General features: G+C 40.4%; 2 protein-coding genes, 1 long non-coding RNA gene and 1 pseudogene across 4 annotated transcripts in view; 1 reads left to right on the top strand and 3 right to left on the bottom strand.

Moving 5' to 3' along the window:
- LOC148727367 (uncharacterized) overlaps window positions 1-10,381 on the top strand; it is a 30,204-nt pseudogene extending 19,823 nt beyond the window's left edge. Inside the window, exon 3 of the transcript XR_015989204.1 lies at window positions 9,375-10,381. The product of XR_015989204.1 is annotated as an uncharacterized LOC148727367 (transcript). The remainder of the gene's footprint in view (window positions 1-9,374) is intronic.
- Window positions 202-1,242, bottom strand: LOC148727369 (uncharacterized). Its single transcript, XM_088728658.1, has one exon. The coding sequence runs from the start codon at window positions 1,231-1,233 to the stop codon at window positions 202-204; it is 1,032 nt and encodes a 343-aa protein (XP_088584784.1). The 5' UTR covers window positions 1,234-1,242.
- LOC148727368 (uncharacterized) lies at window positions 3,288-8,414 on the bottom strand. Its single transcript, XR_015990127.1, has 2 exons — window positions 8,278-8,414; window positions 3,288-3,459 (listed from the first exon to the last, which is right to left on the bottom strand). It is a non-coding gene; the product is annotated as an uncharacterized LOC148727368 (long non-coding RNA).
- A 416-nt stretch (window positions 10,382-10,797) lies between the features above and the next one.
- On the bottom strand, window positions 10,798-16,922 carry LOC111330600 (peroxynitrite isomerase THAP4). The gene is made up of 5 exons (XM_088729123.1): window positions 16,595-16,922; window positions 16,064-16,212; window positions 15,121-15,230; window positions 14,130-14,233; window positions 10,798-11,504 (listed from the first exon to the last, which is right to left on the bottom strand). Exons 1-5 carry the CDS (start codon window positions 16,706-16,708, stop codon window positions 11,385-11,387), a joined length of 597 nt encoding a protein of 198 aa, XP_088585249.1. The 5' UTR covers window positions 16,709-16,922; the 3' UTR covers window positions 10,798-11,384.
- Between the last annotated feature and the right edge of the window lie 45 nt (window positions 16,923-16,967).

Genomic DNA, 16,967 nt, shown 5'->3' with positions numbered 1-16,967 from the left:
CAGGGCAAATGCTGATCGAGAACCTCATTGAGCATACTCTCAAGGGCATTCAAAATATCGTCAGTGTCTTCAAATACGAATGCAGTGTCCCAAGGGATACGTTCCAGTGATTGAAGGAGCTCATCTAAATTCAAGTTCTTTGTTTCCCGATAGGAAATTGTCGTATGTTCTGACTCACAATCTCTTCTTTGTTTGGCGTATTTACGCTGAATAATTAGAGGAAGGTGGTCCGCAAGTCCAATATTTTAGGACTGATGTTTTTACAATAAATGCTGGATGACTTGTATAGCAATGATCTAGGCATGTACCACTCTTAGGTCTTGTAACAGAAGAAATAACTTGGTTAAGGGCCATGTTTTTCAGAGCTTTGGCCAACCTATGACTATTGTAGGCATGATCCAAATAGTTAATATTAAAATCACCTACAATAATTGTCTCACGGTTCTGCAGATAATCATTTTCAATATTCTTCTCGATCCTCGAATCGATGTCAATATTCGAAGAAGGCGGACGATATAGAGCACCTACCAGAAGCGGTCTTTTCGAATTGAAGGGGAAAATGTCCAACCATAAAGTTTCAATCTCCCTCTCTTCCAGGTCAATGCGGCGGTTTTCTTTCAGCCTGAAGTTGACATAAGCTAGAATTCCACCACCGTGTTTTACTCCGGGTCTGTCCTTTCTGTACATCACATAGCCAGGAATTTCAAAAACAGAATCTGGAACTTTTGGTTTTAAGAAGGTCTCAATCAGAAATAGCACATCAATTTCAGGGTGGCTTGAGGTTAAGAAATGTCTTATCTGTTCAAACTTGGAATCGATCAATCTGTTGATATTCCACTCGCAGATCTTCAGGCCAACATTCGTTTTACCTTTACACTGTACATTGATTTGCTTGCTTTTCCGTTGAGCAATGTCTTCATTTGGGCCAGGGTTTGCCTCAACATCACCACTTAATATTACTCGCCGTGTGAGTTGGAAATTGCGGGAGTTATCCGTAGCATACGGAAAAAGGTTCGAAAGATAATGTTTCCTGCGAGTGTTTGGTCGCATTGATGATTCGACTCTCGAAGGATTAAAACCATGGAAGGCATATTGTACACTGAAGGACTCAGCAGGCAGTTGATTCACAGACACGCCATCCCAGTTTAAGAAATGAACAGACGCCAAAAGTAACAGGAAAGTAAAAAACTTCAAGGGACTCTGGAGCCACATTAACCCACAGCCGACCGCCATCTTGACCGACTGTCCACTTTCATAAATGGCTGCCGGATTAATATTCTTTTGTTTAAATTTAAATTAGCCCTACTGGTCTCGTTCTCCAGAACAAAATTCAAAAGAATACATTATCTCAAGCGAGGCCAGAAGGGCTAATTTAAATTTAAACAAAAGAATATTTATACGGCAGCCATTTATGAAAGTGGTCTATAAATTTCTTGAGTGATTCATACATGATTTGTCTCCGGTAAAATTGACACAGCCAAACCCCCCCTGGCAAATGTCTATAAATTTCTTTAATTAGCAGTCAAGAATTTACTGAAAATGCGCAGAGAAATTGCCTCTATGTTACGATGTTTCAAAATTTCCATACTCAAGATTGTAATTCGAACCTTTCTTGGAAAGTCTTGGCATAAAATATTTAGCCGAACTCGAGATATAGCGTTCCGGAATACTTTCATAACGGCGCCGCATAGCGCATAGCTGTTTCTGTGTTCCGTTCGAATAGCGCTCCGGAATACTTTCATAACGGCGCCGCATAGCTTTACTGTGTTACGATCGAATAAAGAGTGAACTCGGCATGTTGTTAGCGAACATATGTAGCGAACTTGAACGTAGCGAACTAGACAAGTAGCGAAACCGGCTGTTACCTGTGTTTCCCCGAAGGAAATTAGTTGTGTCTCGAAAGACATCTTGTGTTTCCCGAAGGAAATTAGTCGTTTCTCGAAAGACATATTGGGTTTCCCGAAGGAAATTATTTGCGCATTGAAACATACTTTGTGTTTTCCAAAAGAAATTATTTGTGTGTCGAAAGACATTTTGTGTTTCTCGAAGGAAAATCAACGTTCCCCAAAGAAACTTTTTTGACTCTTCGAGGTGAAGAGCCAAACGATTTACATAACGCCTCTAACAGCGTTGAACGGCAGAAGTCATTCGATCATCATGGCAGCTAAACAAACACTTAGACTCAGTAGTCGTCTTCACGCTATAAAATTTCCAAAGAACGTCAAAAAACCTGGAAAAATCCTTAAGAACAAACACTTCTCAGATTCTTGGAAATCTATGCTTGTTATTGATGAAAAATTGTAAGAGATCATTGTAAATAACATAGACACTCACCTTTATTGACTTGGGATCTGCGTTCAAGCATAAGCATATGGAAGAGACTCTAGTAAAGACACTTGCATCATTAAGGCCAACAACCGACCGTCGATGCCTTTATTGGCCACGAAAACTATCCGAGGATTTGGCGCTTACGGACGCACTCTGATTGGCAACGAAAACTATCACAACGCACTCTGATTGGCTACGAAAGCTATCAGAAGATCAGGGCTACACGAACGGACATCGAAAAGGGTTAGTGACTTACTTACGCCGATAATCCCATTAGTGGCTACGCCTCTTCGATGCAGGTGTGACGAATGATCGTACATATTATCATGCATTATCAAATACCCCTATCACCTGTGATAGAATAATTATAACTCTGCAGTAAATGGTTTGAACCCGGGGGTAACATGTGAAGGTGTAGTCTGATCGTCCGGGTGAGTGTAGTCCTGAGAAGGACTGTTGTCGGTGGTAGTGACTGACGTTTCGACAACCTGTGCGGAAGTCATCATCAGAGTCAATGAATGATTGTTTTCAGTGGAATGTTCTTATTCCAGTTCGTGTGAAATGATCGGTTAGTTTTGCCGTTATGTTATTGGCTGTAAGACTCAAGTGACGTAAGTCGGTCGTTAGTGGTCTGTTTCGATCTGTCGGTAAAGTTAGGTCGTTCTTTTTCGGTCGTTTGTGATGTTTATGTCGTGAATGAGTCGTTTGTATGGAGCGGGTAGTTGTTGACATCTGTTTAGGGGAGTCTGTTCTAAGTTAGTAAACCAGCTTTCCCGAGTCAGTCGTTGAAAATTACTAACTTAGAACAGACCCCCCTAAACAGATGTCAACAACTACCCGCTCCATACAAACGATTCATTCACGACATAAACATGATAGAATAATGATAGAATGACTGATAGAATAAACTTTAAGTGCCTAAAGATATTATTGAGTATTTCAAAGTAAATTCATTTAGCTGATGACTCTGAAAGAGATGACAATTTACTTCCATCGTGAGGCGTATTCAACGAGGGAAAAGGTTTCCATATATTTTCAACTCACGAGCACATGGCATTGCTTGACAACCTCACAACAAACGTAGGGGGAGACTGGAACAAATACTACCCAGTCTCTACAAATACACCACATCTCCCCCTTTCTTGGACCGAACTACAACGGAAATAACAACAACGAACGGAGTCCGAGAACATAGTTCAAACAGTCCATGTAAAAACTCCAACATTAACTAGGAATATCTAATACCGCAGTTCAAAATATATGAACTTCATATATTTCATTGTATCTGATTTATCACTTTCACGGGTTTATTACGAATCAACTTAACAGCCTGCTCCCAGTTGGCTTGTTAGCTCAATTGGTAGAGCGCTGCACTAGTATCGCAGAGGTCAGTGGTTCGAATCCCGTACAGGCCTGATTTTTTTTTTTTTCAGGTCTGATTTTCGCTATTGCTTAAATAGCGCTATTTACTGCGAGGATCGTGCACCATATGTATTAACTAGGAATGTCTGATGACAACAGTTAAATGTACGGAAGTCCCAGCATTACTTCAGATAGACTCTATTAGTCTATCCGGAGCTCTTCGCCCCCTGGAAGATCGGCGAAACGGGGTGGGGCCGCTTCCACGGACTGGGGAGGAGCCGTCGCTGGTGCTTCCGCTGTTACTGCCGGTGTTACGTCCTGCTTTTGATCCTGAGCTGAATCTGTTTCAGCTGATACACCTTCTTGGGCATCAGGTGGTACCTGGGGTTGTCCGGAAATATCCGACCTGACCGGAATAGCCCATGGAACCTCCAAGGACTGGTCCTGATACTCTCTCTCTCCACCTGGTTCTGATGCCGACCTGCCCCGATGCCGTCCCGTCTCACGTGATCGACGTGACGTTTCCACACTCTGCCGTCATTTAATACTATTATGTATGACTTGGGTCCACTTCGCTCAGCTATCGAGCCTTGCCACCAGGTGTCCTCTTTTCTGAGGTCTTTCACTGAAACTCTGTCCCCGGGGTAAAATTCTCTGAACTTGGCATGTTCGTCGTGCGTGGCCTTCTGCTTTGCTTGGGAATCCATGACCTTCTCTTCTAAGTTTGGGCGGAGGAGAGTTAGCCGCGTTCGTAGTTCGCGACCCGGGAACAGGCTAGTGGGTGTTCTGCCAGTCGTGGGGTGTCTTGATGACCGATAGGATAAGAGGAAGTTCGCAATACGTTGCTGAATGGAAAGTTTGCTGCCTTTGCAAGCCTTTAGGTGGTTCTTTAACGATTGCACCATACGCTCCGCTAACCCATTGCTCGCTGCGTGATAAGGTGCTACCCGTACGTGTTTCACACCGTTCACTTTTAAGAAATGAGCAAATTCTTCACTGCGAAACTGCGGCCCGTTATCGCTAACGCAGTGAATTGGTATTCCGTATCTGGCAAATAGTTCCTGTAAGATCGCGATTGTCGCTGTTGCTGTCGTGTTTTGTGGCATGTAGAAAATCTCGGGCCAACGAGAATGTGCGTCAACAACAATGAGATAATGTTTCTTTTCGTACTGAGCAAAGTCAATGTGAATACGGTGCCAGGGGTTGCTAGGCCACAACCATGGCGCAAGTGGAGCTACAGTGGGTGATTTCCGAACCCGCTGGCAACTACCACAGCTTCTCACCGTCTGCTCAATTTCCAGATCAATGTTAGGACACCATATATAGCTACGAGCTAACTCTTTCATACGGACGATGCCCGGGTGCCCTGTATGTAATTCCTCCAACATATCATTCTGGTACCGTGTAGGAATGATAACCCGTACTCCCCACAGCAAACAATCCTGTTCGATAGACAATTCGAAACGACGATTAAAGAAAGGTTTTAGGCGCAAGTCGTCAGTGTGCCGAGGCCAACCATGTCTCACGAGTCCCAGCACCTTGGACAGCACAGGGTCTACCCGTGTCGCATTACTGATTTCCTTGTGCGTGACGGGCAATGAATCAATCAAACGCTCTTCAATTCTAAACACTGCGTGTTCGCCTCCTGCTGTTGACGACAAAGGTAGGCGTGATAAGGCGTCGGCGACCGCATTCTGTTTGGATGGAACAAATCTAATGTCGTAATCAAAAGCTGCGAGCATTATTGCCCAACGTTGTAGCCGCATAGCCGCCAGGGATGGAATTGCCGTTTTTGGCCCGAAAATCCGCTCTAAAGGCTTGTGGTCGGTAAGGATCGTAAAATGTCGACCATAAAGGTATAGATGGAACCGCTTTAATCCAAATACAATTGCCAGAGCCTCTTTATCAATCTGACCGTACCGTTGTTCGTGTTCGTTAAGCGTTCGCGATGCGTAAGCGATGGGACGACGTATGCCATTGGAATAGACGTGCATTATAACCGCGCCCAGACCATAAGGCGAGGCGTCGACGGATAGTTCTACAGGGAGTTCTGAGTTGTAATGCATCAAGGTAGTTTCTGATGAGAGCGCTTGTTTCACGTTGCTGAATGCTTGTTCACAACTTCACGTCCAGTTCCACGGTCTACTGCCCAACAATTCATACAGAGGGTGCGCCATAGTTGATAGCTTCGGAATAAAGTTGCTAAGTGCTGCTAGCATTCCCAGGAAGGAACGTAATTCAGTCACGTTACTTGGCGAGGGGGCCTCCCTGACAGCTTTAACCTTTTCGTCCGTCGGCTGAAGCCCCCCTTCAGAAAAGCGTAGACCAAGGTATACCACGGAAGGTGCCAAAAACACACATTTGGGAAGCTTGACTCTTAGCCCGTACTTCTGAAACTGCTTGAAGACATTTTCTAAATTACGAAGGTGTTCCTCATCGTTGACCCCTCCTACCAAAAGATCATCCATAATCACACAAGTTCCCTCCAGACCTACGAGCACTTGCTCAATAAAACGTTGCCAGATAGCGGGACTGGATGAAATGCCAAATGGCAAACGCGTATATCGAAATACGCCCTTGTGCGTATTGATCGTGCATAGCTGTTGAGAGGCCTTATCCAACACCAATTGTTGATAGGCGCTTCTCAGATCGATCTTGGTGAACTTCTTCCATGTAGAAACTTTTCCACGAATCTCGTCCAACGTTGGAATAGGGAATTTTTCCGTCTGAATTGCGGGATTAACTGTACCCTTGTAGTCCCCGCAGACTCGTACCGACCCGTCGGTCTTAGGAACGCTGACAATGGGTGTGGCCCATTCACTGACTTCTACTGGCTCTATTACCCCCTCCTCTTCCATTCGCTTCAGTTCTTTCTCCACTGCGGGCCGTATTGCGTAGGAAACTGGGCGGGCTCTCTGAAACACTGGTTTCGCGTTTTCTTTCAAATGCAAGGTGGCTGTTACCCCTTTTGCCGTACCAAGTTCTACCTTAAATATTTCTGCATATCGCTCCTTTAGGTGCTCAATTCGCTCGTCATTTTCCTGCCCCACCGCTAGTTGGCCATGCGAGGGCGAAAACAAGTTGTGCCAGTCTAAGTGGATCTTCGTCATCCACGCCCTGCCAAACAGTGGAGGGGCGTGCCGCTTAGCCCGAACAATGAGTAATGGCAGAGTCATCTGCTGGCCATTATGGGCCACGTCAACTAGGACTTGCCCTTCAACGTCTAGAGGTGTGCCGGTGTAGGAATGGATCGAGCGATTGACTGGTCGTAGTGCTAGGTATTTGAAGTTCCGCTCGTAATCCGCGTAACTCATAACAGACGCTGCTGCTCCAGTATCCACTTCCATGAGAACTTCAACATCCTCAATCCTGACTGGGACCTTAATAGCGGGGGTTGAGATCTCTGAGCCCTGTATTTTAGCCTGGGACGATTCATTTACGCCGAAAATAGAACCGAGGAATTCATCTTTAGTTCCCTCTGGATCCTGATCTGTGTGGCGGAAGCGCTGATTTTCTACCCCTTTTCTGTAAGAAGGCCCCGTGCTACGACATTCCGATCGTAAGTGACCCATTTTATGACATTTATAACACTCTGCGGTTTTGTATCTACAATGCTCCTGTGTGTGATTCGTTAGACCGCAACGATTACACCTTTTCGGCGTTGTTCCGCCTTGGGCGTTTGCACCGCGATGTCCACTTGGTCTTGCCCCGAGACTGCGTGACAGAAAATTGTCACGCTGGACTTTGTTGACACGTTCGTCGGATTCTTCTCCGTGTGAACCTCCAAGATTACGAACGTCCTTGTGTGCAGCTTCTTGCATTGAGCAATAGCAGTGTCCACCGCCTCTTGGAACGTAAAGTTTCGCGATAAAAGTTTCTGCTTGATTTGTTCTGAGTGCAATCCACAAATAAATCGATCGCGTAAACTTTCATTCAGTTGCTCATTTGTGAATTCGCACGTCCCTGCGAGTTTCTTTAAAGTTCGCACATACTCAGAGATTGACTGACTTGGTTTTTGACACGCTTAGTGGAACCGATATCTTTCTGCTACCGTCAAACGCGTAGGCCTAAAATGCCCATGAAGGAGTGTCGCCAGCTGATCAAATGTTTTCGTGTTGGGGGCATCCGGGAACGCTAAATCTTTCAATGCTCTGTACGAAGTGCTCCCAATCGACGTCAGTAAGATCGCCCTACGTTTGGCTGCGTTATCCTCTTCATCATTGATGTCATAAGCCGTGAAGTACTCTTGAAGACGCTCCAAATAACTCTCAATGTCTTCGGTTTCAGCGTCGAACTCGTTGAAGGGAGGTCTGCCTGCCATTCTCCCGACACTTTCTTCAGAGAAATGTAGTCGTTTTGGACTTCTCGAACGTATTTCCGAATAGCTCTACGCTGGACAGAGTTGCCTTTAAAGCCCACGCGTGGGTTTTGGGAATCCTCGTCGCCACTGAGGCGTATTCAACGAGGGAAAAGGTTTCAATATACTTTCAACTCAAGAGCACATAGCATTGCTTGACAACCTCACAATAAACGTAGGGGGAGACTGGAACCAATACTATCCATGCAGTCTCTACAAATGCACCACACATCGGAAATTTTGTTACGAACAACAGAAAATGAACTTTAACAAGAATTTAGACAGCATTTTTACAAACTGTCTTATTAACTTATTTTGCAATGGATGTGAAATGGATATTGATTTGATTTTTGTGAAATGAATGAACTAGTGGCTGAGCCATTGTGATAGAGATGAATTTAGATTTATTAGTTGTTTTATCAAATATTATTTTTGATAATGGAACTTTTATTGCAAGACAATTGAGAGAGAAGACATCAGCAAATATAAAAACTCAAATATTTAGAACTGTTTTGGTTGGATTCTTATGTGAAAGTCTTGCAGCAAAAGTTTCATTTTCATAGCATCAACATTACTTTTTGTAGGAAAATTGTTATTTATGTGTTTATATGTGATTGTAGAGTTGAATTGAATCATATGTTGAATTAAAGTTTGTCTATGTTGTCTGTTGGTGTTAATTATGTGTTAATATCATGATTAAACATCCATTTTGCTATGATTTTTTGTGACCCTGGCAAGTGCAACATTCTACTCGTGTCTGAAAAAGGCATGTAACATTGTGAGCAAATTTGACTTGGAATCTCATTTTGAGAACATTGTATTTGGCTACAAGTGTTTCTACTAACCTTTCCTTGTTAAAGTTTTAAAAATTTGAGATGGAAAAAGCAAGAAAAGTAAATTCAATTTTGTAGGTACAATAAGTATGTTGCACTCCTTTCAATATTATTACTTCATGTCATTAATTAATTGTTCGAGTGATGTCTCCTAACCTTCCTGTTACAGGAATTAGGTATCTCCTGTGAAAGCTGCAGCGTGCAAGCTTGCTGCAAAATTCTCACTGCTTTCTCACCTCTCACCTTGGCTGGTTTTCCTTAGTGCTTGCCAAACTTCTGACTCTCGGCACTTTTTCTATAGCCCATGTTGTGTTTTCCAATTGACTTACCCATCCACTTTTCATCAGTTATAAATTTGTGTTAGTTTAGGAAGTATATCTTTATATATCTTAACACAATTTTTTTTTCTTTTTCACTACTGGCACAGTTTTGCTCCTGACTAACTGACACCTATCAATCAATCAATCTGAGACCCTTTGTTTTTCCCTTAACAGCACTCCAATGGGTTGCCAGTTTGTCGGGACTTTGTCTCTGGCCAGTGTCATAGGGAAGCCTGCTGCTATGCCCACATTAAAGACAGTGAGCTCTCTTTCTTGTGTTAACACTTAGCTGGTTAGCCCCTTCAGCCCAAGTGATAATATTCAATTTCTCAAAGTAAAAAGGGAAAGAAATTTGAAAAAAAATTTTTTACTTCAAAATTTCTTCAGCATTTAATTTAATGATTTCAATCTTTGTAAAATTCCCTTGTCCAAGCTGTGAGAATGAAATATTGAGCAGTGTGCAGAAGGGGCTAAGCTGTGCTTAAGACCTCTTGCCTAGCAGGCTCCCACTCTATGCTAAATTGCTAGGCTGTGCATATCAGGAAAAAGAATGCATTTATTTAGTACTTTTATTTCTCTTTTGCTGGTGAGGCAGCTGCATTGAGGCAATGTTCATTCCAGCCTGTGTAGGGAGAAGTTGTGTGATGAGCCTAAGATCATCTGTGGACAAGGCTCTATTTCTAAAGTATAACCCTGAAAAAATTTTATCCATGGACTTTTCCACCCCATTTTGCAAGAAAGGTTGGCTAAATATTGTGAACCTTCAGATTTCCCTGCACTGCCTCTTTTAACTGTTTGTGTTTATGGTTAATGAGGTTTATAATGACCTTATGGTGTGAAAAAGTAGTGCTAGTGTGGGAAAATAAACAGAAAAACACATTTTCATGATGGTGTGTAGCTAAAACTCAGAGCAATTTGTTGTTAAACTTCCTGAACAGTGTATCAATGTGAGTGTAAAATTGTACAAACTGTGACTAGCAGTGATTTTTTATACTCTTTCAGCACCAACTACAAAATAATATAGCTGATGAAAATATAATTTTCCTTTATAACCAGCTATTCATTTGACAACACATAAAATAGCTACAAAATTGTAGTCCTCTACCTTGGGATTTCGACATTATTTACAAAAACTTGTTGTTAGTAACAAACTTCAATTAAAGATTAAAACATTTTGAGAACTATTTCATTCTTTAATGTATTTAATTCTGTGCCCTCTCTACATTGGGCTTCTGATTTCAATTCACTTACTGAAACCTACACCACAAAAACCAATCAGAGGGTAGGATTTAAATGTACATTATATTTCCAACATTAATAAAATCAACTGATTAAATAAGTCACCTAGACTGGACATTTATGGAGGTTGCTTATTGGCGGTTCAACTGTATGTGCAACAGAGTATCACCAGTAAATTTAACTGGGAAGGAAAGAGCACAGAGTGTGAATTATAGGGCATTGAAAAAAAGTGTTTCAAATGGTCCTTCTGTGTAGTATAATTTTGGCTGAGGGTCGGTTAGCGTCAAGCTGTTTCAATGCTTAGGCAAACGTTGGGTTTAACGCGAGCTTGCACACGGGGTGCAGGACACTCAACTGCTTTACAATCAACTGAATCTACTCTATTGCTTGAATCAAAGTTCTTATATACATAATGGTAGCTAAATCATACGTGATACAAAATACAGAAGATAATTTGAGTTTCCCTTGGAATAAACAACTTAATTACCACGTATATCCGCAATTTCACAGATATGAGAGGACACTTTCGTAGATCCTGCGGAACTAGTGTTCCTACGTGTTTTTAGATGGAAAACACATACAAGTTTCTGTATTCTATGCAACACGTAGTAGGAATATTTTCACGAATACTCTAACAACAAAGGGTTACACATAAATCATATTTCTGGTTGTAGTTATATGTAATCAAAGCCTACTTTAGAATTGTTTGTCATGCTTTGTCACGCTATGCTTAACTTTACAACACTTTGTCTAGGTGGTGCAGGTTTTTCCAGATTAATTATAAGAAATTTGTCCTTACTTGCCTCATGTCTAATACTGATCGACTACAATCTGGGAGGCCTAAATATACATTTTTTTGAACACTTCTTTGCATTTGTGGTTTTGTAGTTCTCTAAGAACTTATCTAAGCTAGTTCATAAGTCTAAGACTTAATTTCTCTAGTCATTAGTTGGTGACCTTCTTGTAAGTGATGTGCAGATGTTTTTGGTGTTCTGTGTTGGTTGTTTCCATGAAACACTCCATTTCCAGAGTATCTGGATCCTTTAACCTGAATATCCTCTCCACCTGGAAGCAATGAAATAATCAGATATAATTTATCAGGTTTACGACAATCACTCTGAATTCTAAAATCCTTCAGATCATTAAAAAAATTCATTAGGCGAAATTACTATAACTATGCTGGTGCATGCTGGAGGTATATAGAAGTAATATACCTCCATACAATTCTTGTGACGTTACTTTGAAGAATCTTGAATTGGATCAACTAATAATCACTTGAACTACTATTTCTTTACAACTAATAATCCCCTAGTTGATATATATATCTTATTAACCAAGCGCGAGGGCTGTACTGGGAGAATATCGGCCTGAGGTCTTGACAGTACGGACTGAGCACCGATATTCTTCCAGTATGGTCCTGAGCAAGCTTGGTTAATAAGAGATTTATTACACGACTGAAGTTCAAGGGGATACAAGTGCAGTATCATTCAGGACCATTCGGGACAGTGCCCGGTCCAATACTTAGAGAATATTGACTGGCGATAGAGCATTTTGATTTTTTGATTTTAGTTATTGGCCCTCTGACTGCCCGAGTCATGTAATAATTTCCTTTATTACATCCATTTTGAAATTACTGGTGGTCCCTGTAATCTGATTGGCTCTAATTGGTGCAATTTATTCACGAATCGCACCACTTTTTTGCTCTAAATCACATCATTTTATGCTTGACTAAGTTTTTGACACATGACATCAGTCTTTCTGTTTTGCATACAAAATAAAATGTAAAAGCGTTTCCAGTTCTGCTTTTTATTTAAAAACCAGCTAAGTACTGCATCAATAAAATATTTGCATTTACCAAGTCCTTTTTCGCATTTGTGGTTTTATTATAATTTCAATTGTATTTATTCCTAGTTCTAAGTAATTGTAACGCAATTCAGTCTACGGACTGCCATGTTCGATATTCTAATAAACTATCTATCTATCTATCTATCTATCTGTATTTGGGCGAATTCAAAATGGATGTAAGAAAGTGGTAGTTGAACCTCGTGTCGTGCAATCTTGGTCTGAAATCATACTTGTGATTTAAAATCAAACTCGTGCAGCGTGCTCATTCGATTTTGAAATCACTCGTATGATTTCAGCCCTAATAATATATATGAAAAAATTTCTCAGTTCTGATTGGTTAAGATGAATGCAGTTTTCAGTTAATTCAGTGCAGAAGAGAGTTAACTCAGTGCAGAAGAGGTTTAATTCAGTGCAAAGAAAGAAACAAACCAGACATTCTGATTGGTCAGAATGATTGGTCAATGTCAATGCCAAGGTCAATGTCAAGGTCAATGTCACTTGCAGGGTTTGAATAAATTATTTTTGCACCTAATACATCCACTTTTCTTCTGCATAGTTATGAGAAGCTACCTCATATTTTTTTCGTGTATATTAGTAATACATAATCACATGATTTTCTCGTGCAGTTTGGAATAGATAAGCACTTGTAAATTTTTTCAAAGACCACAAATTGCACTCGCCCTACGGGCTCATGCAATTTTGTTAGTCTGAAAAAATTTACTTGTGCTTATTTATTCCAAATTGCACTCGAAATCATGTGATTACCTATACAAATTGCACTTCACTCAGTTCAATTACCATTATTCATTCTCCTTACTTATCTGTTTGATACTGTATTGATATCATAACTCTGTCTTGGTCACTCATGACTGTTAAAGGGTTGATGTTCATTCTTCAATGGGTCCATACTTTCTTGTTTCTTTACTTAACATGTTACCACACAAATGCCAATTATTGTTAATCAGTTTGTGATCACTTGTTTTGACCTGACTGGTTGTCATGATTGCCACATACAGCCTGTTAAAAAGACTTGTAATTTTACCTTTAATTGTCTGTTCTCACTTAGAAATAAATTCAATGACTCTTCTTTTAAAAATAGCAGATCAAAAATAATCTTTTTTTGGCAAATTTCTGAACTAACTTTTCAAGGATTTGAGCTTGTTGCATTGTCCTTGTAAGCAACAAATATGAAATCGTGATGTTTTAATTCACCATATGAAGTGTTATTGAAAAATAATTTGAAATAGTTTTCAGCTTCCTTCACACTTGCATTTGAGAAAGTAAATAATAATAATAATAATAATAATAATAATAATATAATAATAATAATAACTGGTATTTATATAGCGCTCATATCTTAAACTCATGGCACTTTACAACACTGTACGGGGGACTTTACCAGACTGCTAAGCAGTTTACAATCAAATGAAAGCGAATATAACAGATGCCCCCTCCCCCCCCTATTCCCAGTAACCAGGCCAGACCACATCACAGTAATCTCATGAAGTGGGTTCTTTAACGTCCCCTGCCTAACCAAATTAACTAATTAATAGTTGCAGGAGACGGGACCTCCATTTATTCATCCCTATCCGAGAAGACTAGAATATCTAACCATTTCTTGATCGATGTTATAGAAAGGTAGCATATTCTTCTCAATTATTTTAAGACCCTGAGTGTTGGTCCAGCCGGGGCTCGAACCCTCGACCTCCTGCACAACAGTCCGGCGCTTAACCAATTGAGCTAACCGGGAGGCGGTCGAAAGAACCGGGAGGCGGTAAAAAACATTTTAGCCTTCAAGTTATCACCAACAGTAAGTTTTAGACATTTTAATTTGATTTATTTTACCTTCTGAACTTTTGGGTCGGCACCAAAACTTGCTCTTCCAACTGAGTGAGAGACAAGATGAATCTCATGCCCCTTAACCTCGCCTTCCTCAACCTCAGCCAGACCTGTAAATGAAAAATCAGTTGCGACATAGACAGTCTTTCTCCCAGTATCTTACCATACCACACCCTTTCTGTGTGGTCTTAACCCTCTCCACCCTTACGTTAGGGTATGTGTTCTCTGCACTCAACTGTCCACTATACATTTCCAATGGTACTGTTATGATATGTAAAACCTTCAGGAAATCAACATTTGCTTTTCTTTGACAAGACCGTTCTTGAATGTTGATCAGCTGATCTTTCTTATGTAACACTTGAAGATTATGTAACCCTCGAATGTTATGTAACTTTCTGGACTGGTTATGTAATTGCCTCGTACATTCCAATCTAGTTCTTGAGTTACACGAGTGAACATTGAGATAAGTTAGCCGTCATGTTGTTGTTATATCGATAGCTCTAAAGGTAACCTGCCTCTCAGGTAATTAAAGTTTGTGTTCAAAGAAGCTTACTGGACTCAGACTCCCTATCTTGCTCTCTCGCGTCATAAAGGACAAAACTGGTACCAACATGGAGAGTTTTTTTTTCAACATTCAAAAGCTCCTTAGGCTGGTGATTCTTTGCTTTTTTCTCATGATTGCAATGTTTATTAATGCTTGAGGAAACTTTACTTTGATGTTATTTCTGAGAATTAGGTGTTGTGACAACCATAGGGCAGTTACAACAGTGAAAGTGAGAATGAAAAACTAACCAAGGGTAGTGGGGTTGGGCAAATTATCATGTCCTCCTGACCCTCCCACCCTCAAATGTTTGTTTTCTTCAGCCATTGTCAGTTTTACCAAATTATGCAACAAGGCCCCCAGTTATCACAACTTGATCAGATTGTTGAGCAGTTGCATGTAAAAAAAAAAGGAAGCATCTGTTATACAAGTTAAATTTTACATAGTTTTACATACCTGTATTCTGTGCTATAATGAAGGCCAATGATGATGTTTCTGGTTTTACTTTGAGAAATCCAACTTCCTGGTGCATTGGAACTCCTTTTTCCAGATGCCATGTTCTAGAGCTTAAAAATGTATCATTGGAAACATCTTAATGTCAGCATTGGAGAAAGGCACAGAGTGAATCTTGATCTCATGTTTAATTCAATCTTTGTTCTAAAACAATAACATATCTAAAAGTGATTTCTATTGAAAATGTAATTATTCATCAAGAGGCTGAGGCATTCCTCTCCAAACACCTGTCTTAGTTTTGTTCTTGTTGACTTTATATTAAAAGATCACACCATAATTATTACGATCAATTGTCATAGGAGCATAAGGTTTAAGGGGTCACCAGGGGGGGTCCCTATTGATATCAGGTATGACTAACAAACCTTCCCCATGTGTCTGTAAAAAATAGACAGAAGTGTTTATTAATGTGGAACATTGGTTAACAAGCCACAAAATTGGAGCCAAGAAAAATCAGAAAAATAATTAAAAAAAAAAATAGCTTTTGCAGGGCAAGACAATTATTCTCAGATCAACTTTGTTACAATACTGATATGAGTTATTGATCAAAATATAACAATCCAGCTGGTCTCACTTGCTCTTCTCTATTGAGAATGGGAACAGCTGGTGAACACTCTGGACAGAGGTGGAGAGAAATAGGGAGGGATGGGTGGGTGAAAACTGTCATGAGAAGCTGTAGAAAGGTAAAGTGCAAATGAGACCAGATGAATTGGACAAATGCAGTCACTACTTCCACAAAACTTAGCAGCAACCGGATTTTCCAGAATTAAAACATTTTTACTCTATGAAATGTACAGTGCACCCTGTAGATATGTTGTTCTAAAGCAGTTTTTATTGGTATTTTGGCTGTAAAATGCATATTTTACAAAATTGTGACCATTGTTCTTGCCTGTAAGAGAGCATCGGCTGTCCCACGTGATCAAAGATGATCTCTTCACCGTACATGAAAGGAGAGATCGTTGGATAGACACCACAGCCTTCTCCTTCCCACTTTCCAATAAGCCAAGAAACCTTGTTCAGTGCACCGTGCAGGACTGGCTACAAAAAAAAATTGCCACGTAATATAAGTCTAATACAGTAAGAGAAATGTCGATTACAGCATAGGACCGCTTAACCAAACATGTAAATTTTGTTTGACAAACGTTTTGTTTTCATCTTTTTTGTCCGTATCTTTTGACAACAAGAAACACCAGTAGCAAAAAAGTAATTTATGTTAGATTTCCATAATTATAAAAATAATTTAAAAAATAAATACCTGATCGCTCAAAAACGTTTTTGAAATTTCTTTCGTGGAGAAACATAGGAAACAAATCTCAGCTACCTGACAGCTAAGCAATTGGGTTCTCACGATTTCTACAATAGCGACGCCTCAGTTTTTAAAAGAGAATACGAAACAAACGAGATAAAGTATAAAGCTCACCTTTCCTGAATTATGTGAACTCATCGTTCTTCCGGACAGTAATTTGAGGACAGGGGACGTACGACCGACACAAGTTCGTGGAAAACTTCTGCACGCCGTATGCATAAGAAGCATTCCTCCTCGACTTTTGTCAGCGAGCGAATGCCTCTATTTCACCACTGGTGTTAGTAAGCTCTTTTAGAAAGATTTTCTGGCTATTGCCTCTACCTCTTTTTGGGTCAAATCGAAATATGATAAATACATACGTTTCTTTTTTAGTCCAGACGCAAAGACAAAGGTAATCCCTTTGTCACGCATCGTTCATTCCGGTTCTTCAAAACAAAAACAGCTCAAGGAAGAGCGCAAACTGACTGACCATACCCTACTGAGAAAT

The sequence above is a fragment of the Stylophora pistillata genome, chromosome 7, assembly GCF_964205215.1.
Source record: "Stylophora pistillata chromosome 7, jaStyPist1.2, whole genome shotgun sequence".
In the NCBI taxonomy this organism is placed as follows: Eukaryota; Metazoa; Cnidaria; class Anthozoa; order Scleractinia; family Pocilloporidae; genus Stylophora; species Stylophora pistillata.
Note: the sequence above shows the minus strand (reverse complement) of the source record. Positions and strands in the feature narration are given on the sequence as shown.

Excerpts from the sequence above, each read along its gene's own strand:
- LOC148727369 (XM_088728658.1), bottom strand. The coding sequence starts at position 1,233 with ATGGCGGTCGGCTGTGGGTTAATGTGGCTCCAGAGTCCCTTGAAGTTT.
- LOC111330600 (XM_088729123.1), bottom strand. The coding sequence starts at position 16,708 with ATGCTTCTTATGCATACGGCGTGCAGAAGTTTTCCACGAACTTGTGTC. Across the intron at positions 16,213-16,594 it reads GTTCACATAATTCAGGAAAG|CCAGTCCTGCACGGTGCACT; the intron begins GTGAGCTTTATA and ends TTTTTTTTGTAG. Across the intron at positions 14,234-15,120 it reads CATTATAGCACAGAATACAG|GTCTGGCTGAGGTTGAGGAA; the intron begins GTATGTAAAACT and ends TTTCATTTACAG.